Source organism: Pinus tabuliformis, chromosome 8 (assembly GCF_031772625.1).
Source record: "Pinus tabuliformis cultivar Carrire ecotype Pingquan chromosome 8, CPIR1, whole genome shotgun sequence".
Classification (NCBI taxonomy): domain Eukaryota; kingdom Viridiplantae; phylum Streptophyta; class Pinopsida; order Pinales; family Pinaceae; genus Pinus; species Pinus tabuliformis.
In genome coordinates this window covers 1,163,564,655-1,163,588,738 of record NC_142294.1, presented here as the reverse complement: position 1 = coordinate 1,163,588,738, position 24,084 = coordinate 1,163,564,655, and the positions used below count along the sequence as shown (strand labels likewise).

The 24,084-nt window shown below is 36.8% G+C and overlaps 1 protein-coding gene across 2 annotated transcripts in view; it reads right to left on the bottom strand.

The window, feature by feature from the left end:
• Positions 1-353: 353 nt before the first annotated feature.
• Positions 354-24,084, bottom strand: part of LOC149239483 (presequence protease 1, chloroplastic/mitochondrial-like) — a 177,101-nt gene continuing 153,370 nt past the window's right edge. For both annotated transcript variants that reach the window (XM_089373430.1, XM_089373431.1), the window contains exons 12-19: positions 17,055-17,244; positions 3,458-3,541; positions 3,235-3,332; positions 1,801-2,065; positions 1,532-1,694; positions 1,156-1,336; positions 943-1,014; positions 354-808 (exon numbers count right to left, since the gene is read on the bottom strand). In XM_089373430.1, coding sequence (XP_089229556.1) covers positions 667-808; positions 943-1,014; positions 1,156-1,336; positions 1,532-1,694; positions 1,801-2,065; positions 3,235-3,332; positions 3,458-3,541; positions 17,055-17,244 — 1,195 coding nt within the window. In that variant the 3' untranslated portion in view covers positions 354-666. The remainder of the gene's footprint in view (positions 809-942; positions 1,015-1,155; positions 1,337-1,531; positions 1,695-1,800; positions 2,066-3,234; positions 3,333-3,457; positions 3,542-17,054; positions 17,245-24,084) is intronic.

Here is a 24,084-nt window from a genome sequence, read left to right as displayed (position 1 = left end):
ATTATAATGTAATGTGATTTCTGCCCCAATAATTATAGTGGTTTATACTCTTATATACTTCTTTTATATAGTTGAGAGGATCACTGATGTTTAACCGTGATGGTTTACTAATTAATTTATAGTTGTTTATACTCTTTTATATAGTTGAGAGGATCACTATGTGTCGTCCGTGTTCTAAACCTTAGGGTTCACTTCATATTTTATAGTGCTTACACTTTTATATTGTTTATAGCCTTTATATGGTCCCTGTACTAAATCTTTGGGTTCACTGCATGCATACATGTTATGTAGAATATAATACTCTACATGTTATAAGGAGAAATGCAATAATATAAATGATCAAAGCTACAATCTAAGAAACAGTAATAAATTAGAATTATGAACATTCGGCTCTTTATGAATAGTCTCATCCTTGCACCCTTTTGGATGTATTTGTATAAATAGAGAGTTCTCTTATCTCTAATACCATCCTTGCGGATTATATTCAGTCCACTTATTCGTGCCTTTATTATGATGCCCCGGTGAATGAAGTCTACGTTCCCTCAATGGCAAAAGAATGGATTGACAAATTGCCCCCATGCATGTACACAGCATATCATTTATCATTTTTGCCAGAGCCTTAATAATACAAAACATAAAACAAACAGTATAATTTTTATTCTACAGCTACAAAACTTTTTTCCCAGTTAGAAAATCGGGCCTTTCTTGGTTGGCTTGAGCCACATCATCAGCAGATGCAACTGCAACCACAACACCTTTCTGTTTCACAGCCTCCAATGCATCAGCAAATTCATGGAAATCCTTCGATCTGGATAGAGGAAAAAGATCGGCATTAGAAAGATCAGTTTAATTGACTATGTACATCCTGTTAACAAATCTGCAGGCCCAAAATAATGAAAACAAGTCATTTCATTATCTACAGTGATCCAAGCAAAATTTGACCTGATTGACAAGATTTCTTCCCTCCTCCTCTCCCTTTCTTCCTCAGTGACCCCCAACAAGTATCGCATCAAGCTGCAATGTTAAAATCCAAGATATTTGTAATGCCCATGTCATTTTCAAATAAATCAACTGAGAAAACAAAATGCATACAAATTGAGGTCACAAAATGATGTGCACGGCAATGCGTGTTCTCTTTGAAATAATCATGTGTACCTGCTGTATCCCTTTGCGTCTGGTAGCTGATATGCATCAACATCACCAATAGTTCCGATTATGGCTTTTGTTAAACTATCGTCATCTAACTCTAACTCTCGAAGAAAGTCGACAGTTCCATCATAGATATCGACAGTCTTCAATAAATTTGGATCTCGATAAGACAAGTAAGAGAATACACCTAAAAATAGCAATTGAATGCCATGTTAAACACAACTCCACTTAAAGGAATTTTATAGAACAAAAACAAAACTTAACCAGACACTACATAGTTAAATATGTTGATTTCTTGAAACAATTGGCCCCTTCAAAAGGCCAATAAGATGACAGAATACAGAAGAATACTTAAAATCACATAGATATGACAATCAGGCACCTGAATGGGAGTCAAAATCACAAAAACCTCCATAGGCACCACCACTGACACGTACACGATCCCACAACCATGTATTCCCAATGTACTTGGAAATGACATATGCACTACCACTTAGTCGATAACCAGCTTCATATATATTTGCTGCTTTTCCAACGTAATTAACCTGTGGCCCAATGTGAAATAATTTCATAAAATATTTTATCATACTTGAGAGCTTTCATATTAATCAAGAAAGACATCAAATATAGAAAGGAAGAATAAAAGAGGACCTGAGTTGGAATCAGAAGGGCTTCATTGACTGGAGAAAGGCGATTGTCCCAGGAAGGGATCTCCAAGGTATTAGTCTCAGGGAGAGCACTGAGCAAATCTGCTACATGTTGCTCAGCATTTGCAAGATTCTTTTCATCAGCTGTCAAGTTCATCAGTACCTGTTTCCTTGAAAATATGCTACTCCGTATTTCCTCAAGTAAACCTGCAACTGTCGACCAGTCTTCTTCTACTTGTTTTTCAAGGTTTCGTAGAAACTCCAAATAGCTGGAAGTAGCACGTGGCCAAGCACATTACAAATGAACATCATATACTGAGTCACACTTTAACAAGATCACAGGAAATTAAGAGCTTTTAGAATGTGGAACACACAAAAATGTTTCATGGTCTAGGGATGCTTGAGAAGAAAACATGCTCATAGAAAGCGACCAACAGTTACTACAGTTTACAAGCATGTTCCTAGAAAGAAAACACTAGTTACTAATCATGAATAATATTCTAGTTGAATTAAAATATTTCTGAAGATGATATTAGCCAAACACTCCCACAGCCCTGTAAGCTTCAAGATGGCAATGACCCTTCACTATCTTGGTAGGGTGAAAGCCAAAAGCAGCATGCTAATCTGCAGGTCCTTATATTTACCCGTGCACGACTCCTAGTGAGGACTTCTCTTATCATCAGAATCACATAATTAATTAGAAATATTTCAAAAACACATGCAACATCTGCCAGCATAATTACAAGTTGTCTTGATATTCCTGCCCATCAAGAGATTGATGGAAGTGAAACAGGGGTATAACATAAAATATCTTGGTCATGAAAATGTGAATACTACCACCCAAAGGTGGAAGTGAAAACATAACAGTAGCACCCCAACGTTTAAATAGTGCCTCAAGATGTAAATATAGTACTCAAAGGTAGCTAGTGCAACTTTATGATCGCCAGTTGTAAAGCCAATTATATGGCTTATGGGTTATGAAAGTGCGTACACCCACACATATAATTGATAAAAGAAAGGAAGGTGTTCAATCCATGTCTAATATACCTGATATTTTAGGACATTTCAGTGCATTTTTTAAGCATTTCAGTTATAACTCAACAGATTTAAAAGTCTTAGTCTTTGCTGCATGACTTGAAAATAGGTAACTGTGCAACTCCTACACGGTTTTATTCTTCCACTATGCCATAGAGTGTCTTGACTCCTATGCTTCTACACTACCTTAAGTTTAGTCCAAAATGAACTTTGGCATCTGCACCACTAGAATATTATCAACAAATAACCTTCATACGTAGAGCATCGACAACCATTCTCCTTGGTTTATATGATAAAAGTCGTGATTCTGACGAACAATACTCATATTATTCAAATCATAAAAAAATTGATGAGTAAAATCATTACATAACAAAAGGACAGATGAAATGAGGCCAAAATCAACCTGAGACCACCCATTTGTTCACCAACCCATCCTGCAATGTTTAGCTTTGCATCCATTCTTGATGCAACTATGCTGTGGCCTCTTCCCGTTATACGACTCTACACAAATGCAAGCAAAAGAATTGATTAATCAAAGATTAGAACTTCTAATTTCTAAGAATAAATTAAATTTACAAGAAACATGGCATCATCCAATAATTAAAATAATGGTTTTCCAAACATACCTCCATTCTTGCTTTACTTTGTGCAACAAATTGCTTGAAGCGTTGTTGGTCTGAGAATTGAACATCCTGAAGAACCATACGAACCTGCCACATTAAAGTGATCATTTGTAAGTACAAACACATTTTCTTCATAATTATAACCTATGTATGACTAGCAACTTCTTGCCATTTTGTAATTTGTTTGGGGTTTTCTTATTTCAAATAAAATATTATCCGCAAAGTGTGACAAAGGAAAGAATCACCAAACTATTTGAATGCTCGTTGAAATTAGCAACAAGTAGCAAGGACAATATTTTCTTTGCAAGTTTTTTAATTCTAATGAGAAAAAGAGAAACAAAGCAATTGTCTACAAAAGAGCCAAAAAAAATAGTAGTTGAGGACACATGCCATGAGTTTACAACCCACAACTGCTTGCAAATTATGATGTTTAAAGCAGATGCAAGTCAAATCAAATTTTGTGTAGGCTTTGCAAGTATATTTTTCTCAATCCATCATTTGTAAATGTCCATGCATTCAAATTGACTATGTAAAATGGCCATAAGGCAACATCACCACCATTGGTAGCATTGTCATTGACTCTCATTATTATAACATCCACTACACATTGTTTATTATGGAACTACCAATGGCAACGTCAAGACCAACCACCAAGTGAATTTCTGAGGAACTTTACACAAGACGCTTCTATTTATAACAAAAATCTCCACATCTAATCTTGAAACATTTTTCTGCTTTTTTACTCCACAAGCTCTACTACCTAAAATTTTAGATACAAACATTGGATGAAGTAATTTTAATAAGGGTATTAGAATATTGAGCAGCTAAATCTTTTTCAAAAATGTGCATACTGCCGTTTGGGGAAAAGGAAAAACCTATCTACCAGAGGATACATCAAAGACAAGAGGCACATGCAAGAACTGAAAACAGCAGCTATGCAAGTGAATCACAGCATTTACCAGATGTTGCATTGATTTTCTGGCCAAGAGAAAAGGAAAATACTTAGGATGCATACAAACTAGCATATCTGAAATTTTAATTAAGATGACCAATCATATAAAATCCAAACCTCTGGTAGGACCAGAAGACATTTCAATTAGGTTTGAAGCCACAATAATAAGGTCATTGTTTAAGTCCTCATAATGTACCTAGGATGTACCAAGTATCCTCATTCTAGATAGATATATTTTGCTAAAGCTATCTAAAAGTAGGGAAAGAGAAATTCACCATGACACTGGAAATTAGTCAATGGTTCTACCAGGCATAACAAAACACCATATTGACAATAAACAATCAAGATAAAACCTTAAGTACGAAGCATTGAGCATCTAAATGAGAATGTTGAATTTACAATAAAACTTTTTGTGCGAAAACAATATTCTAAACTATTTACCAAATTAATCAAACCATTAAAAAGAAATGAAATTATATTATACTTTAAAAAGTACAGTATAACTACCTAATGAATTGGTGGGAAAATGCTTGTGAAGCAAGCAAACACTAGTGTTAAAATTACCCATGGGAGTCATCTAATGTTGTAGCAAATTCCCTCTAGTTGTAGAAAACCAGCGATACAGAAAGTCAATCTTCCCATCAATTTGGAACTCTAATTGAATTTTGATGATTTAGGTCGATTAAGAATTGGGCAAAACCCCAAAGCATAATAGCATATTATTGAACCATCCATGGATCTTGAATCTTGGTAGACCTCCAATCATGCCCAAAATTTCTACTGGATTCTTATTAGATTTGTGACTAGAAAGAGGATTTATTTTCTACAAGATTTACTTACTCCTGACAGACAATGAGGCAAAGAGGACAATAACCCTAAAGTCATCAAGTAATATGTGCATTTTTTAATCCTCTTGCATGGAATGCAACACCCAATTCAGCTTGGATGTGTTAGTCAAAAAAATCAAACCTTATTTTAGGTCAAATTAGCACCTAAAAAAATTATAAGGGTGGGTTGATTTCACCACTTTATGAAGGAAATGCACCACTTTCATAGGTGTAAACAAAGGTGCACTTCTAGCAATTGGAAATGCATCCAATGAAAATAATATAAAAAAGAAAGGACATGAAAACACCTAAAACGTATTGTTGAGGCCATAAGGATGCCCAACACCTAATCAAGGTATATTCAACAATTTGTTCCTTCTTGGAAATGTAACTAGTTTTGGTCTTCATAATTGTTATTGTACTCATTTAAATATGTATATCTTATTTAACAAACAAAAGAAGAAAGAAAATTTATTATTTTAACGCATGGGTTCCATGCTTCTTATTGATGGTCTTCTAGGTAAAAGCATGTTCTTCATGCTTCTAGGGTTTGTTAGGTCATAGAATTTATTGTCATGAGTCAAGAGAGTCAACATCATGTTTATAAGACCCTTCTAGGCAAGATGTAACTTGTAAAAGAATTTATTTTGAGTCTAGAAGCTTTTGGAAACATCCAAAGTACATGTCAGCCCTAGCAGCTTTACGTCAGCCTAAAGGAGGGAATTCGAACCCTTGGAAAGGCTATAAATACAGGTAGCTTCGACCTCATTTGACTCACTCACATAAGTTTGATCTCTCAAGAAGAAATTTTGATCTGAAGCTAGAAGAGCGAAGGTCTAGAAGGCAAGGAGAATCCAAGGAAGAAAGTATGTTTTTGGACTCTATCTCTCTCAGATGTGCGAAATCTAGCATTTTTGCAACTTCCAGGAAGGTCCAAATTACAGGTCCAAATTGCAGGAGATTAAGTTGCAGTATCAAGTTGTTGGAAGAAAGAATACTCTGTTTTTGAGCTCGTTGACCTTGGGAATATTTGTTTTTCTCAAAGGAGGATCCCTTGAAGAACTGTCTTGTGCAATAATTAGGGTTTCAACTTTCTTCAACAACTATAAGGCCGAAGTTGTTGGACGAAGTTGCAGGGTCAAAGTTGAAGCTAGAAACTGGTTGTAGTAGGATTGAGCGTTGTTGATATCCTATTGGAAGGACTTCTTGGAGCGCTAACTTGGTACTTGGAAGAGGACTTGGTCTAGGGTTTGGGTCTTGATTGTCTCATTTGAAGCAGATTCTATAAGAAGAGAGGATATTTTTTGGGTTTTGCACTGGATTGGACCCTAATTTCTATGTTCACTGCCTTTATTGTTTTTGTTCTTGATAATTGTTTGATGAGGTTGATCTAATAAAGAAACATAAGAAGATAAATAAAGTTCACAAACAATTATTATGGTTAAGGAAAATCTGAATTAATAGTTTCCATATTGCATTTTCTAACATTCCCCTCCCCATTTTTACATATAACTTATAAGAAAACAGCACAATCTTATAAAAATAAAAGTAAAAATAAAAATAAAAGCATGGGAAACTAAAAGCTAAGAGTTGACAACAAAAATAGAGTAGGATTGAACAATAAGTTTAAAGGGTAGCAAGCAAAAACTATCATCCATCATGCTTAACTTTCTTCATATGGCATTAATGTCCATGGGACATAAATACGCAAAACACATAGTTGCAAAGTTTGAAAGAAAGGCAAGAAGGAGGTGCCTCGACTTCTCATAGATTCTTCGCTTTGGAAATATACTTGAAAATTGGATTAAGAAATTAAATCAAGACAAAGTTGCAGATGGTAATGCCGGTATCTCCTCTTCAATTTTTGGATCTCTGCTTTTTGGTCGATCTGTCTGTTCCTTTCTATGGGTTATATGTATTGTAATCAATATGTGGATTATCTCCTTTTGTTACTGGGTCTTGTTTGGGACAATTTCGGGCCTTGTGGGCCATTTTGAGGTGATGTATAGGTCTCCCTCTTTTTGCTTCTGATATGGAGTCTTCGGACTATATGTAAATGAGTCTTTTTCAAATCTTAGGGGGTTTCTCTATCTGCTGAATCTGCAGCTATATGTATGGAGGATTTTTATATTTCCTTAATATAAATCTATGCTGGTTTTTCTCTGGCAAAAAAAAAATGTAACTATTCCAAAAAGAAACATAACAAGAAAAAAGGAATGAAAATGACCCCCCTCTGCCATAGGAAAATAAAAGTCAATCTCAAATGCTAGTTTTATTGTTGAAGAATTTAGATATAGATTAATAATTGAGCCATTGGCGAAATTGTTTAAGCTTGCATACATAATCCTTTTGGACTTTTTCCCTTGTAAATAAAATTGTAAATAATTAGGAGAAGTAGGAGAATGTGAAGACGAACAAACCCTTGGAAGATGAAATGAGGAACCACCAATTCTATAAATAGTATTGCACATTACCAGAATTTATCTCTTGGAGTTACCCATCCTGGCCTGACATGGTATCAGAGTTAGCCCAACTCCACGCCTACTCAAACACATCTCCCGACCTCTTTGCCCATTAGATATATAACTTTGCCTTGTCAAATCTACCACTCTGAGCAGTCCTAAATCCCTAGTCCATTTCTCTACCCAATTCTCTACATCAAGTCATACACTAGCACTCTCTGTGTGCATGAAGAAGCATACTCTATGTTGTATCAGTTTGAGACTTATTGTCGACTCTCCAACTCCTTGTCCTTAGTCTCGAATGATTCTCCTCGTCCTCGCACCTGTTTTAATGCCAAGGTTCCGTGACTTTGTTGTGTGTTGTGTTGCTTAACTCCTTCTCCCCCGATATAAACTGCAAACAATTTTCATCATTGCCTTCCTCTTCTTCTCCTCTTGTCGATGTTCCTCTCTAGTCTCTCGGTTTTCAATGTATTCATTACAAGAGAGGTTGCAAGTCCAGCCCTTAGGGTGTTGAGTAAGTGGGTGGTGAAAATTATCATATACCTCATCTAGCAAGTCATAGATTAGCAAAATGTGCTGAAGGGAGGGCGAAATTTTGAAGGCTTCTGTCAGGCCAGGCAGTAACTCTCCAAGGGCAGAAAAACTGATTGGTGTGTTTATTTCATAGGTATGTTATTGTTTTATACATTAGGAGTGATTGTTCAGTTCATCTTCCGATGACTGTTCACATTCCTGATTTATTTATGTTACAAATTCCCCAATCATGAAGATTAGGTGTCAACATTCCCCCCCTTAATCTGAAGGGATGTTGGTGAGTCCAAGCATCATTCTGAATCATTCAAGCTTTTCCTTTCCAAGTGCTTTGGTGAAGATGTCTGCAACTTGCTCATTTGTGGAACAATGACGGAGATGGATTGTTTTGGCCTCAACATGATATCGAATGAGATGATATTTAGTATTGATATGCTTTGTTCGATCATGGAACTTTGGATTCTTGGCCAACTTTATTGCAGAGGTGTTATCAATCATGAGTGGAGTTGATTGTACTTGTTTTACCTGCAAATCTTCAAGAATTTTCCTAAGCCACACAATTTCTTTCGTTGCTTCAGCTGCTGCCACGTATTCTGCTTCAGTTGTGGAATCTGCTGGAACTGATTGTTTGCGTGATCTCCAGGAGACAGCTCCTGATCCAAGACTCATAGCATATCCTGAAGTAGATACCCCAGTTTCTTTGTCTCCATCGAAGTCTGAATCAGAGTATCCAATCAAGCTAAAGTCGTCCACCTGTGTATACTTGATTCCAAGGTCTTGAGTTCCCTTCAAGTACCTTAGAACTCTTTTTGCAGCAGACCAATGTCCCTCACAAGGCTTTTGCATGAACCTGGAGAGGATTCCAACAGTAAATGAAATGTCTGGTCTGGTAGTAGTGAGGTAGATGAGACTTCCTACAAGCTGTCTATACTTTGTTGCATCCTCAAATTCGTTTCCTTCAATAGATGTGAGCTTTAAGTTTTGTTCCATTGGAGTAGAAAGAGGATTGCACTTTGTCATGCCAAATCTGTTTAACAAATCTCCAATGTATTTCTTTTGAGAAAGAAATATGGATTTTGGATGTTGGGTTACTTCAATGCCAAGATAGTAATGAACATAGCCCAAATCACTCATTTCAAAACTTTTCCCTAATTCTTTCTTTATGGATGCAATGTAGCTTTCATTGTTCCCTGTCATTAAAAGATCATCTACATATACCACAAGATACACAATTGTTTTGCCAACTTTCTTGACAAATAAAGTTGCATCATCAAGATCAAAATGATTGAAGTTGAGTTTCAGAAGATGCTCAGTTAGTTTTTCATACCAGGCTCGCGGTGCTTGTTTGAGGCCATACAAGGACTTCACAAGTTTGCATACTTTATGTTCATGTCCTTTCACAGCAAATCCTTCAAGCTGGGACATAAAAACATTTTCTTTTAGATCTCCATTCAAGAATGCAGTTTTTACATCCATTTGATGGACTTTCCAACCGTTCTGAGCAGCTAGTGCAAAGAGTGTCCGGATGGTGGCCCATTTTGCTGTGGGGGCAAAAGTTTCCTCATAATCGACCCCTTCCTTTTGTGCAAAGCCTTTTGCCACAAGCCTAGCTTTGTGCTTGTCAAGTGAGCCATCAGCTTTGTACTTGTTCTTGTAGACCCACTTGCAGCCAATTGGTTTGGTTCCAAATGGAGGATCAACCAGCTTCCAAGTGCCATTCTTTATGAGGGCATCATACTCCTTTTTCATCACTTCTTTCCATTCATCATGAGAAGCAGCTTCTTTGAAGGAAGTTGGTTCAAAATCTGTAGACAAGTTCAATTCACAATCATAAGTAACATCCATATCAACAGGTGAATTAGAGTCATCTACATCACCTCCATTTTGTCGGTTTGAATTTCTGGTTCCTGTTTTTCCAATTTCATCAGGATGAACACTTTCAAGTGTCTTTGTCAGCCACTTTGGGGGACCTTTCTGAAATGGTCTAGGCTACTCTGTTGATTGAGTTGGGACTAAATCAAGATTGAGTCTCCCAATTCTATCAATTACATCACTTAAAGCATCATCCGTTGTTGGAGTTTCATGCAGAGGAGATTGTTCTTCAGAAGAAGATTCCACATGTTGTTCTAGTATAGGAATCCCCCCTTCAAGATGTGGAATCTGATTATCAAATTCTTGAAATGATTTCGTTTTTGCGAATCTATCCAAGCGATCAAGTTGCCGCTCAATAACAATTTCAGATTTGAATGATTCAAGAAAAATGACATCTCTAGATACAACAAACTTTTTATTTACTTCATCATAGAGGCGGTATGCTTTAGAGGTGTTTGAATACCCCAGGAAGATACACTTACGACTTCTAGCACCAAGTTTGTTTCTATGTACCTTTGGTATCAAAGCATAACAGGTGGAACCAAAGATCCTGAGATGTTTTACCGAAGGAACATGTCCATACCACAATTCATAAGGAGTCTTGTTTCTTATAGCATTAGATGGACATCTATTCTTTATATATGCAGCACATAGAACAGCATCAGCCCAAAACATTATCTTTACATTTTTGAAGAAAAGCATGGATCGTACCATATTCAAAATTGTTCTATTCATTCTTTCTGCTACACCATTCTGTTGGGGATTATAAGGTACAGTTGTTTGATGTTTGATCCCATGTTGGCGAAGATAGTTTTCAAATTCATTTGATGTATATTCTTTTCCATTATCAGTGCGAATAGACCCAATATGAGATTGTGCATCATTTTCAATCCATTTATGAAAATTCTTGAATGTTTGAAAAGCATCAGATTTGTTCTTCAATAAATAAACCCAACACATTCTGGTGTAATCATCAATAAATGTCATGATATATTTATTTCCATTTGCAGAAGGAATAGGCATTGGACCACATAAATCAGAATGAATGAGTTCAAGCTTCCTATGTGCTCTTGAATGTGAATCATGAAAAGACTGTTTGCTATGCTTTCCTAGAATGCAAGCATCACATTGCTTATGTTTCCTAGGAATTGTAGGAAAACCAATAACACCATTTTTCTTCAATAAGCGGAGACTGTCATAGTTTAAATGTCCAAATCTAGCATGCCATAATAAACTTGATGGAAGTGTACCTTCTTCATGATGAGAAATATATGAGAAATGTTGTGCATGAGCAGAGGTTAGTTGCAGTTTGAGAAGTCTTTCTTCTTCTATTCCCCTCATGACAAGTGAGTGGTCAGATGCTTTTCTTACCTCAAGCTTGCCATCAAACATATGAATGGAGTGACCTTGCTGGCGGATGTGGACCAAGGACAGCAAGTTTCTCTTGAGCTGTGGGAGATATAGAACATGATCCAGAAGAAAGTCTGGAAGACCAGGCAGTTTAAGCCTGATTGTGCCAAGCCCTGATGGCTTGATTTTTGACTGATCTGCAAAGTATACTGCTCCATCAACATTGTCAGTGAAATCTTCAAAAAAATCTTTCCTATGAGTCATATGACAGGTTGCTCCTGAATCAAGCAACCAATCATTTTTCGAAGAAGCAAGTGAAGCATTAAACAAATCTTCATTTACTCCAATGTTACATTGTGCCTCAATATAGTGAGCGGATTCAGGTGCTTTACCTTTGTCTGTATCATCAGTTTTACCTTTTTGCTGGTTTCTTTTCTGCTCAATTTTGTCCCATGGTAGCTTGCATGTAGAAGCATCATGTGATCCATTTCATTTGCAGCGAATGCAATGCAGATCTGCTTTTTCTCCTTGAGAATGTCTGCCCCCCTGCCTCTGAAGTATCTTCCTCTTCCTCTTCGTCCACCTCTTCCTCTTGTAGAATCTTGAGCAGGATGCTTTTCTTTATGAGCAAGGCAAACAGTCTCTTTAGAAGATTCAGGGACTGTCTTCTTTCCAAAGGCTTTCTCTCTTTCAGCAAACTTTTTCACAAGAGAGTCAAAGGTTATATCTTTAAGATTTCCATTTGCTTGTAAAGACTCAAGATAATTGGAGTAAGTAGGATAGAGTGCCTTGAGAAAATCAATAAGAGGGATATCCAGCTCAACCTTAGTGGATTTGATATCATGCATTATGGATTTTACTTCAGATGCAAGAGCAAGAGGATCATTATTTTTCAGTTCAAGAGTGAAGAGTTTAATCATGAGCTAAACAACTTCAAGCGCAGAATGTGAGTCATAGAGTTCTTTGAGCTTTTGTAAAGCTTCAAAGGCAGTTGAATATGATGAAATATGGCGACTTACTTCTTCATTTACAGATGTTGCGATTAATGCATATGCTTTGTTGTTCTTGTTATCCCAAATGATGAGCTCTTTGTCTGATGTAGGCTGTACTGGGTCATTGTCTCCTTCTCCGACACACACTCCCTTCCACAACTCATTGAAGATGAGGGTGTGTTTTATCATCCGGGACCATTCAGGATAGTTCTCCTTGCCAGTGAGAACTATTCCTACCATAGAGATGATTGAATGCATTCTGTAAAAAAAACTTTTGCTGATAGAAAAGAATACTTTTGCCAGTGTACTCAAAAAAGCATTCTCAAAGGATTTCAAATCCACAATGTGACTCATATAAATCCATCATTGTATAAATTCACCTCACATAAACCTCATATAAGTTTTATATAAGTTCATCATATAAATCTCATAAAACTTTGCCTTATAAATCTTAAAAAAACTCCACCTTATAAATCTTATATATCTCATATGAATCCACCATATGAATCTCATATAAACTTCATATAAGTTTTATATAAATCCATATAAATCCACTATTATATATGCATATGGCATACGTCTCCTTTTAAAAACTCAATTACCAAGTGAGATGGTAATTTCAAATATAATGACAACCACAAAAAAAGGATCATACGACTTATATTCAGCTCGTACGATGAAGATGAATAAATAACCAGCTCTCACCATAAATTCTGAATCTGTGAAATGCTCAGAAATGTGATCAGTTAATAGATGATTGCATCGATTCTTCAATGTCCACGGATTACTGCTTAGTTTACCTTTCATGTGATTACAAATTCAATCTTGGAATTTATATAAAGCAGCGTTTATATAAAGTAGCATTTTAACACAGCATTTCTGGGATTTATATAAAGCAGCGTTTAACACAGTGATTCTGGAATTTATATAAAGCAGCGTTTAACACAGCATGACAGCGTATAGCCAAAACACATTCAACGTATATATACCAGTGTTCTTCAGAATGGAGCAACATTCCAGAGTGCATTCAAATCAGGAGCAACATTCAAATCAGGAGCAGCGTTCATACATTCCTTTGGCATGTAGATAGACTCATTCCAATGCGTGCTCGCTTCTGCCTGCCTCCAACGCCTACCATTGTCAAATCCTCTAACGCTTCTGACAACGTCCAGAATGTATTTCAGAGGATGAGCAGCGCAGGTTACAGTGAATATGAAAAAAATGGTCAGAGAAGAGGGCGCAGCACCAGTGTTCAGGTGACAGTGTGGAGCAGGCTACCATATTTATGAATAGGCAGCATTTTTGAATGGAAAGCAGAGGAGCAGAATAGGGAGTTACAATAGCTAAAAAAAGGGTTGGCTCTGATACCATGTCAGGCCAGGCAGTAACTCTCCAAGGGCAGAAAAATTGATTGGTGTGTTTATTTCATAGGTATGTTATTGTTTTATACATTAGGATCATAGTTTTAAAAACCGCTCAGAAAAACCGGTAACCGGTCAAACCGGCCGGTTAGCTAGCTGGCCGGTCCGAACCGGCCTAAAAACCCGGTCAGACCCTTCATTTGCCCGATTTTTTGCCCTAACCAGTGAAAACCGACCGATTTAGGACAAAACCGGCCGGTTTGTAACGGTTTTGTCCTAAACCGGCCGGTTTTAGGCACAACCACCATAAAGTTAAAAAAAAACATGTTTTTGACTGTGTTTGAGGGGTTTTGGGGGGGGACTAAAGGTGTTTCAACCCTAACAATGTTGGCAATTAATGGTAATGTTAAATTCTTAAAGTAAAAGTGACATTTCCTTTAATTTTCATTTTCATCCTTTTACTTAAATTTTTAACATTACCATGAAATGACTCAGGATGTTTGAGAGTGGTTTCGACCTCATTGGATTTCATATGGAGAAACTAGAATTTTAGATTTCACTCAAAATTCAACAGACTTAATGGTTTTCAAGATTTCATGGTTTGGGGGTAAACAATAAATGCAATTAGAGCTCCAAATGATAAGAAAAACTCCTGATCTAGATCCCATTATGTTGGATGATATTGATCCAACATCAGAATGGGTGGAGGAGACTGAAGAACCTGTGTTTGAGGCTGATTTTGATATCGACATGGCTTTGGCGGGGGATGAAGCAGATTATGTGGTGGCATCAGAACCAGGATCAATAGCGGCATCAAGGAAAGGCAAGGAACCAATGGAAGGCACTAGTCATGCAGGTCGACAAACTCGTGCTTCCATTAGGTCCACTTCTATTGTCATTGATGGCATTGATACTGAGGTTGCAGATCAGGCTGAGGCATCCTCAGACTCTGAACCAGATGATGTCTATGTAGCTCCTGATGATGATCTTGTGTCTACTACTAGTAGTGGTAATGAACTTGATGATTGATCATGTGTATACTGTAGACTTGTAGTAGGCCAATGGCCTCATAGCTTGCAGCAATGTTTTTGGACTTTATAGGCCATTTAGAGCCTCATTTGTTATGTATTTTGCTATTTTGTTGATGATATGTATTGCACTCGGTGCCATTTTGATGTATTCACCTTTACATGGTATATAAATGAGCAAACTTTGCATATTTTGTCTCTATTGGCTTGGAATCATGGTTTTACATCTTAAAAATAGTTTTGTTTCATTAAAAATTAATTATTTAATGTATTTTTTTAAAACCGGTTCGTTTAGACCAAACCAGTGCCGGTTAGACCGGTTCCAGTCGGTAAACCGTTTCATTAAGTGGACCGGTCCGGTCACCGGTTCCAGTTTTAAAAACATTGATTAGGAGTGATTGTTCAGTTCATCTTCTGATGACTGTTCACATTCCTGATTTATTTATGTTACAAATTCCCCAATCATGAAGATTAAGTGTCAACAGCTTCCTAAATACTAGACAAAGAACGGAAATGGATAGTCATGTTGCCAATTTTATATATGCTTGCAACATTGCATTTGATTTCATTCAGTGCTCATAACAGCAAGATGATTCATGTAATTAAAGAAGTTTCAAGGGACTATAGATTTCCTAGTTTTGAAAAGATGTGCATTGCTTTGTTAAAAAGGTGAAGCACCTTGTCGAGATGTTATTAGAACCAATCCACTCCAATCATACTATAACTAGAGCATGCATCATTTTCCATCTTTGGATTGATATAACCTACATGTCACGCCTATGTTTCTTGAAAAAGGTTAATGAATCACACAAGAGAACATTGAAAGGATATTAAATACAATAATGAAAGTGACTCAGCTTGTGGATCCTTCAAATGTAGGTTTAGATCATTACAAGCAATTCAAAGCCCTTCAAAGCAACCATTAAATCATCAAAAGAAATAATGAAAAAATCTTTTGGGCATATTGTGTAGTACATGATTTAAATATCACTTCTAATAGAAATTCCTCACGTTTTCTATAGAAAAAGAGTTATATAACAAAAATAAATAAAACCAACAATTTATCATAAAACACCACCATTGTCAAGAAATATAATGTAGTCTACAAAACATTAGTTGAAGTTGCTAAAACCATATTATCGCCCTATAATAGATTACAAGATGTATCCAACCTTTTAAACAATCTTTTCTAGAAGGCAATAAAATGTCGACATAAATAAAAGATAATAGCTTAATAATAAATATAGGTTAGGTTACTCAAGTACCGATTAGTATAATTAATGAGAGGAGAACGATATTCTGGATGGGTTGGTAAGGAAATACTTGAACAGAACAATCATGAAGGAATACCTCAGAAAATTACAATCTTTGTTACATAAATGTCTCTTTGAGTATAATGATCATATAAAGCGAAGGATAAATGTCACAATCCAACACTCACAGCTACACTTGAACAAAGAGAGTAGAAAGGAATTACAATAGAGATGTATAGAGTTGTAGAAATACTTGTTCGTTCACCAAAAAGAGGAATAAAATAAATATGGCTGTATAATTTCATGTGTATTACTATTATATTGGCGCAATGCTACTCAAGCGCTAAGGCTATGCAATCATCATCCCTTGGGAAGAATTTTCCTTCTTGAAGTAACTGGAGATTCCTAGATCACCCCCAACTGTGAATTAGAATCTTTAAATTGATCTCAATAATAAGTGTCAACTAATCATGTTTCCTTAAAGCATCTACTAACAGAATTACACCCAGGATTCAGGATCAATTACGATATTATAAATGAATTGTCGGTAATTGTATAGTGTGAAAAATGGTGTCCTAATCACCAAAATGTTATAACGAGGGCATAGCAAGAGTCGCATAGCAGATAAGAGCTACATCAAACATTGCTCCTATCCTGTTGCCAAAGTAAAATCAACCAAAGCCTACTGAATGATGTCAGCTGCGAAGAATCCAGCTGTTGATGGAAAAAGTTAGTAATGAAGGCTATCTACAGAAATCAAATGTGGCTTGTGGAGAAATTCTTTCCAGTGAACTTATAAAACTGTTTTTATCATCTCTATGCCCCAATCTTGTACCAACAGCAAAAAACTGTGTTTTACAAATCACTTGAATTCAAAATATTTGGAGAGAATACATATGGACCTTTTTTCAACTGTCCAAACATTGTGTGTATTGAAACATTAAATAAGGCCAAAAGGAAATTCCATACCAAGCTGAAAAGTTCATTGACCCGCCCTGCCATGGCCTTTCCACGAACAATGATGTGGCTTGATGGCTCTACTTTTCCTCTAACTGAAGAAGTGGATGGATAAACTGAAATCCCTCCTGTCTTTCTTCCTATCAACTGGTTCAACTGCACAAAATCCATGTCTTTCGTACCCATCTCCAAGAGTGATTGACTGCAATTGAAGTATCCACATGATTAATGATAATAAAAAATAAAATATCTATTTTCTTCTAATTTTTCCATTATGTTAGTCTTTTCATCCTTCACAAACTAGTACATTCTGAATAAGAAAAGAAAATGTGTGGGAGTATTGAGACTCAGTGATGTCCATTGGGCTATTGTTTAGTGGTTGAGACGGGCCATCACCATGATGATAACCCAAGTTCAAACTCCGGCAGGCATAGAACCCTATAAATTCAGTCATTGGCTGACATTAACAGCCTTCTATATGAACATTTATCATAAATAAAATTAGCAACTAATAAAATTAGTATAAAAATGATTCAATGATAATATTAGGAAACAAGTGAATAAAGTCACATTAATATGACTAATATTAAGTAATAGTGTCATTAAAACCTAGGTAGTCACGAAAAGTTGGCATGATACGAGCACAAAACATCAATGCAAAAATTAATCACACACAAGGTCAACCTAATAGAAAGGTTCCAGTCTCCAGATAACAATAGAAATTGTTGAAATGTAAACATATAGTACAGTCTTCTTATCCATATATAGCTAACTAGCCCAAAACGTGGAAATTGGTAAACTATTGAAATGCTATGCCAATGGATCATTATATTATGCAAAATCCATAAAACCTAATAGATGAGGCTATACATCCAAAATCATCCCTTATAATGAAGCTATGTGTGCCAAAATATAACATAAGCTAAAGCCACATACAAATTCATCTCATCTTCATCAACAACTATAGAACAACATGTATGTTCCACTGTCCACAGTGGATCGTGGATTGGAAGAGGTGTTTAGAGTCACAGGATTTTGGATCAGCATCCTACCCTTTATGAGGCCCCCAAGTAAAGAACTTGTTGTTGTTGTAGGAAACTCTTGCACTTGAAGAAAGTGTAAGGAATGAGTGAAAGGAGCTAGTTTCTTATAGGAAATGAAACATTGTTGGGGTTTCCAGATATTTATTTTCTTCTTGTTCTCAAACTAATGAAAAAATTAATTATGTTTTAAGAATAAATTAGAGGTCAAATCATGTATCAATCCTCCATGGCACATGATTGGAAACACTATAAATTATGTTGGAACTAACGTTATCAAACCCAGATCGGGTAATTGAACTGGTCAATTCCAAAACACTAAACTGACCCGGAATCAGAGAAAAAAAGGGACCAAAAAAGCAGTCAACAAAATAAAACATAAAATATTCAAACTTAGAAAAAAACAAAAAAACATATATATTAATGTGCATCCATATGAATCAAAACCATTATACACAAATATGCAAAGTTTCTCATGTATATACCAAAAGTGCATATAACCAAAATATGCACTAGGTGCAATCCATCTCTGAAACAAAATACATCAATAAAAAGGCTGTAAATGGTCTCTAGAGTTTAGAAAGACTCACACTACAATACATATCATCAAAATCATTACTTATATTGAGAAACTCATCATCTGTATCACCCTCTAACCATAAAAATAAGATAGAAAAAGCTTAACATGCCTAACCAGAAATTTTTCTTGAAGAAATAGCACATATTTCCTAGCATCGTGACAAAGGAGTTCAACAACCAATGCCACCTGTTGTCCACAGATTTTGCACACCCAAGAAATGTGGGAAAAATCCTCAACCCCACAAGGTGTGTTCTTTGTGGTAATGCTCAGAGAAGGGGCTGTCACCTAATCTCAACTCTCTCTGTTTTGACCCTCTCCTAGCTAAGTCAAGGGAGGTGGACCCTAAGGAAGACTTGTTAAGGATAACAGTTTCTAGGAGATTATGATATTAGTTAAAACAGTTAAGCGTTCACCAATCAAATAACTTAATTTACAACTTGAAGTGAAATTGATTAGCAAGTATAAATAATTATGAGCATATAAACATCAATAATGTAAATAGATCCAATAGATTTAACAAAATATCCTGCAAGACAAACTGTAAGGAGACCAGTGCCTTCGATATAAACTTGCAAGAAATATATATATGCTCAAATTTAAATAACAATACTTGCAATGAAAAAGATTATATACAACTTAGAAATATGAGCAATAAAATGAAAATAGAGCTTGCAAGAGAAAAGAACTTGTACTTAAAAGTGAGATTTGCTCAAATGTGATATAATGATGTCAAAGAATAATTAACATGAGAATTTAAATGAAATAGACAAGTATAAGACCTAAAATGAAATGCTTGCAAGTGATTGAGATGCTCACAATCCAACTTGTATGATAACCAATTAAATGCAAGGTAAACCAAAGTTGTAAGTGAGTTTTTGAAACAAAGTGGTCTTCGTTGATTTTATTAAATGCCTATTCTAAGGTGTGACTTCCCCACAATTCCTTCAACTTGGTAAGGACCTGAGGTGGTTACAAGAAAGCTATGATGACGAAGTTAAGACTTCATTAATGATACAAACCTAGTAATTCAAGACAACCTGCATGCCTTCGTTCCTACAAGGGACATAGACACGCAAGAGAACTGTGAGGCCATGCGTTTTCACTTGTCCTCCAAACTCAAATTTTGGGATATTGAATGACATTTTAAGGAAGCTGTCCTAAATGTCTATCAACCAAGCTTATGCTTGGAGGTAAATTTTAGAGAAACAAAGTGCAAAATGCAAATGAGGTGTAAAGTTAGAACAAATGCTTAATGACAAGATTGTTTATAAATCAATTAATCAATTATGGCTCAATTACAATGTCACACTTCCTTGAAATTAGTAGATGTGAAATGCAAAATAATTAGACGAAGAAGTAAACAATGAGATAAGCAATATAACAGCAATAAGATGAATTATATCAGCTGTAAATAGATCAAATCTAAGTTAGTAAATCAGCTATGGAATTTAATATACTTCAATGTGCTAACTAGCTTGGTGAAATATGTGAGTTAGAGATTAGATCTAGCAATTAGATGAGCAGTTCGAATGATGAATGGTTACAATTACATTAGCCCAATTCTTTTCTTCAATTACCAATCAATTTAATCTTCCAGTAACAAATAGCAATTGTAGATAGAACAGTAAATGCAATGTACAGTAGAAGAAAATCAAGAGCAATAACAGACACCAAATTTGGTCAAAGACCAGGGAAAAACCACCACAAGGGGGAAAACCCTTTCAAAATCTTCTTCTTAATAGATTGTTATAAAATGTTCAGTAGAAAGATATGATCCAATTCATCAACCAAGAGTCAAAGGTCAACATCTTAGACTTTCCAATCAACCAATATCCAAAACCCAAGAGATGAGCCCAAAAGTCAAATCTGGTCAAAGTCAACAGTAGTCAAAAATGCCCTAACCAATCACAAGTCAACAGCCAAATAACCTCCAAATTAGCTCGGTCAAAGGACAAAATATTCCGTCTCCTTTGCTAGTCAAAGTCAAGTCAAAACAGCTCCAAAAGTGCTTGGTCAAAGAACAGAGAAACTACAGTCAAACCTGTGGTCAAAGTTTGCAGTCAACAAAAGTAAAACTGCAGAGTGCCTCAATCTCTGTGCCAAAGAATGAGGCCTTCAAAAACCAAAATTTTGCAAGTCAAAGGAGGCCAAAATGTGAAGTCAAACTTGGTCAATGGCTAGACAAACTCTCCCAGCAGAAAAGTCAATGCAAAAAATCAGAATTGCACCTATCCCTTCACACGTGTGTACTTGGCTGCACTGCTTCAGCCCTGTATGAACCAATCCAAGGAGAGAGAATAAGAATATGCTTGATGATGATGTCCAAAATTCAAATGAGGTTGCATTGCCCTGTATTTATATGCTTCTATGGAGATCAAATTTGTCCTTTAGGCCGACCCGTACTATTGTGCACATGTGGGTTTTCTCATTAAAAATGTATTTTTCTTTGACCAAATTAAATTCTTCCAAGGGCAAAGAGGGTCTTCTCTGGATAATGAAGGTTGTCCAAAGGATGGATTTGTCCCTAAGCTGCCAAATTACCGCTCCCTCTCAGCTAGGGAGAAATTTCCGACTGCATCATGAATCTCATCTCAAATGTCTCGCCATCATCAAGTCAAATGTCGTCTATGCTCATCTTTGTTGAACACACGGATTTAAAAGAAGAAAAATTTGACATCATAGGGGAGCTCAAGCTACCACCCTCTATCCAAGGACAATAGGTAGGATACGACTTACCATGGAAGGTAAGGATCACAGCTATCCTATTGTCAGGACAATAGGTAAGATATGACTTACTATGAGGTAAGGATCACAACTATCCTATTGTCCGTTGATCTCCCCAACTTGACCCTCAAGAGTCAGTGGTAGAACACCTGCAATCCTCTCACTTGGGCAGGATACTACTTCCCATAAATGGTAAGGATCGCAACAATCCCAAGTCACCTCAACACATTGGCCAGATGGGGAGGAACAAGCCTAGCTTGTGGGTAGGATGCCAACTGGGGTATACTCTTTCAAGTCCCAAAGATGACAATAAGCAGGATGTTACTTACAATGTGGTAAGGATCTCAGTTATCCTATTGCTAGACAATAGGCAGGATACGACTTACCAAGAGATAAGGATCACAAGCTATCCTATTGTCTAGAGTTCCCTCAACCCCAGGAGCTCTCCAGCTCAATTCCTCTCCCTGGGAGCTCAAACAGGGGGGGAGAGGATAGCTCAGTGTCCTTGATCAGATGGGACCCTTATGCAAGAGGGTCACATCCATCAGTCCCCCGACTCCCAGCTGCTCTCTGAAGACCAAGAACTTCCCTTTCGGCAAAGCTTGGTGAGAATGTTTGCTATTTTCTCATTTGTCGATATATGATGGAGTCTTACGGCTCCTCTCTGCACCATGTCTCATATATAGTGATATATGATCTCAATATGCTTAGACTTATCATGAAATACGATATTCCCTACCAATCGGATCCCACTCTTGTTGTCGTAATATATCACGGTCGTGTCTAGGACCTGCTCAAATAGCTCTCCAAAGAGCTTGCTCAACCAGACTGCCTCACAGTTAGCCAAGCTAGTAGCAATGTACTATGCCTCAACTGTGCTCAAAGCTACGGACTTATGTTTCTTGCTCATCCAAGGTATCATGGCAGACCCCAAGTTAAAGCAGCGCATTGATGTGCTCTTCCTATCAATAACATTTCCAACCCAATCAGCATTAATGTATCTGTGTAGTCTAACATATCCGACAGTATATCTCAAACCAAGATTGATCATCCCATGCAAATATCTCAGCACGTGCTTAGCAACAACCCAGTATGCATGAAGAGGCTCAGTCATGAATTGACTCGAAGTGTTGACTGCAAAACATATGTCTGGATGGGTGTTCACAAGGAACATCAATGCCCCAATCAATTGTTGATACTCGTAGGTGTTCGCCAAGTCAGGTCCAGCAGCATCTCCACATAACTTCTTGAAGTTCATCTCCACCAATGTGGTCAAGGACTTGTATTCTACCATTCCAAATCTTTCCAACAACTTCATGATATATTTTCCTTGAGAAAGGAAAATCTCACTAGGTCTTTACCACAGCTCTAATCCTAGGAAATAATGCATCAAACCAAGATCCTTCATTTCAAACTCAGAAGCCAGCTCCCTCTTACACTCAAGCATCAGAGGCTCACTACCTGTCAAGAATAGATCATCAACATATAAAACCAAAATCAAAGGCATACCTTGGACCACTTTGAAGTAGAGGTTTGAGTCAGCACTACTTCTTGTGAATCCAAGCTTCACCAGGTAACTGTCAATGCGGGCATACCAGGCTCTGGGGGCTTGCTTCAAACCATATAATGCCTTCTTCAACCTGCAAACATGAGTCTTCCTGTCCTTTACTTCAAATCCCTGAGGTTGCTCAACATATACTTCTTCTTGTAGTATGCCATAAAGAGATGCAGTCTTTACATCCATCTAGTGATGGGTCTATCCTTAACTCACAGCAAGGGCAACAATAGAAAGGATAGTAGTGTATCAGGAAACTAGTGCAAAATTGTCATCATAATCTTCTCCCACTTACTGGGAGAAGCCTCTAGCCATGAACCTTGCTTTATACTTTTCAATGCTTCCATCAGCTCCACGTTTGATCTTGTATAGCCATTTCGAAGTCACAACAGATTTTCCTTTAGGTATCGGAACAACATCCCATACATCATTCTTCATAATGGACTCATACTCTACGACTATGGCATCCTTCTAAACCTGCTCTTTCACTACTTCTTCAAAAGTAGGAGGTTCAGCCTGTATGAAGGAGCTCATAGCTACAACGTATCCCTGGTATCGGCATGGCTTCTTACTTTCTCTAAACGTCCCTTTCACATAAACATGTCTTTTGGCACCTTGTAATGTGTTACAAAGCCAAAGAGGTCTCTTCCTAGCAAGGGGATCACATGGAGGATCCAAGGGGTCCATAGGCTCCATGAGATCATCAACAACATCTTTCTCCTGCTCGGGCACAAAAGGGCTAGCTAGTAAATCCATGTCATCATCTTTTTTCTCAGAAGGAGGATTAGGAACGTCCCTTGCTTTTCCAAGGGCAGCGTCTTCATCAAAGGTTGCATCCCTGCTAAACTCAATTTTTATTTGACCAGGCACATATATTCTAAAAGCTTTAGAATTGTCACAATACCCAACAAACGTACCCTTCTTTCTGGTAGCTTCCAACTTGTTCCTCTTGTCCTTTGGCACATGAAAATATACGAGGCAGCCAAATATCCTTAGATCTCCAATATCAGGCTTTAGAACTGTGAACACTTCTTCGGGAGTCTTGTTATCGAAGGCTTGATGAGGAACCCTGTTTTGAACCTAGACAGTTGTATTTGTAGCTTCTCCCAAAAGGAACTTCGACAATGCTTAAACATGTAACAT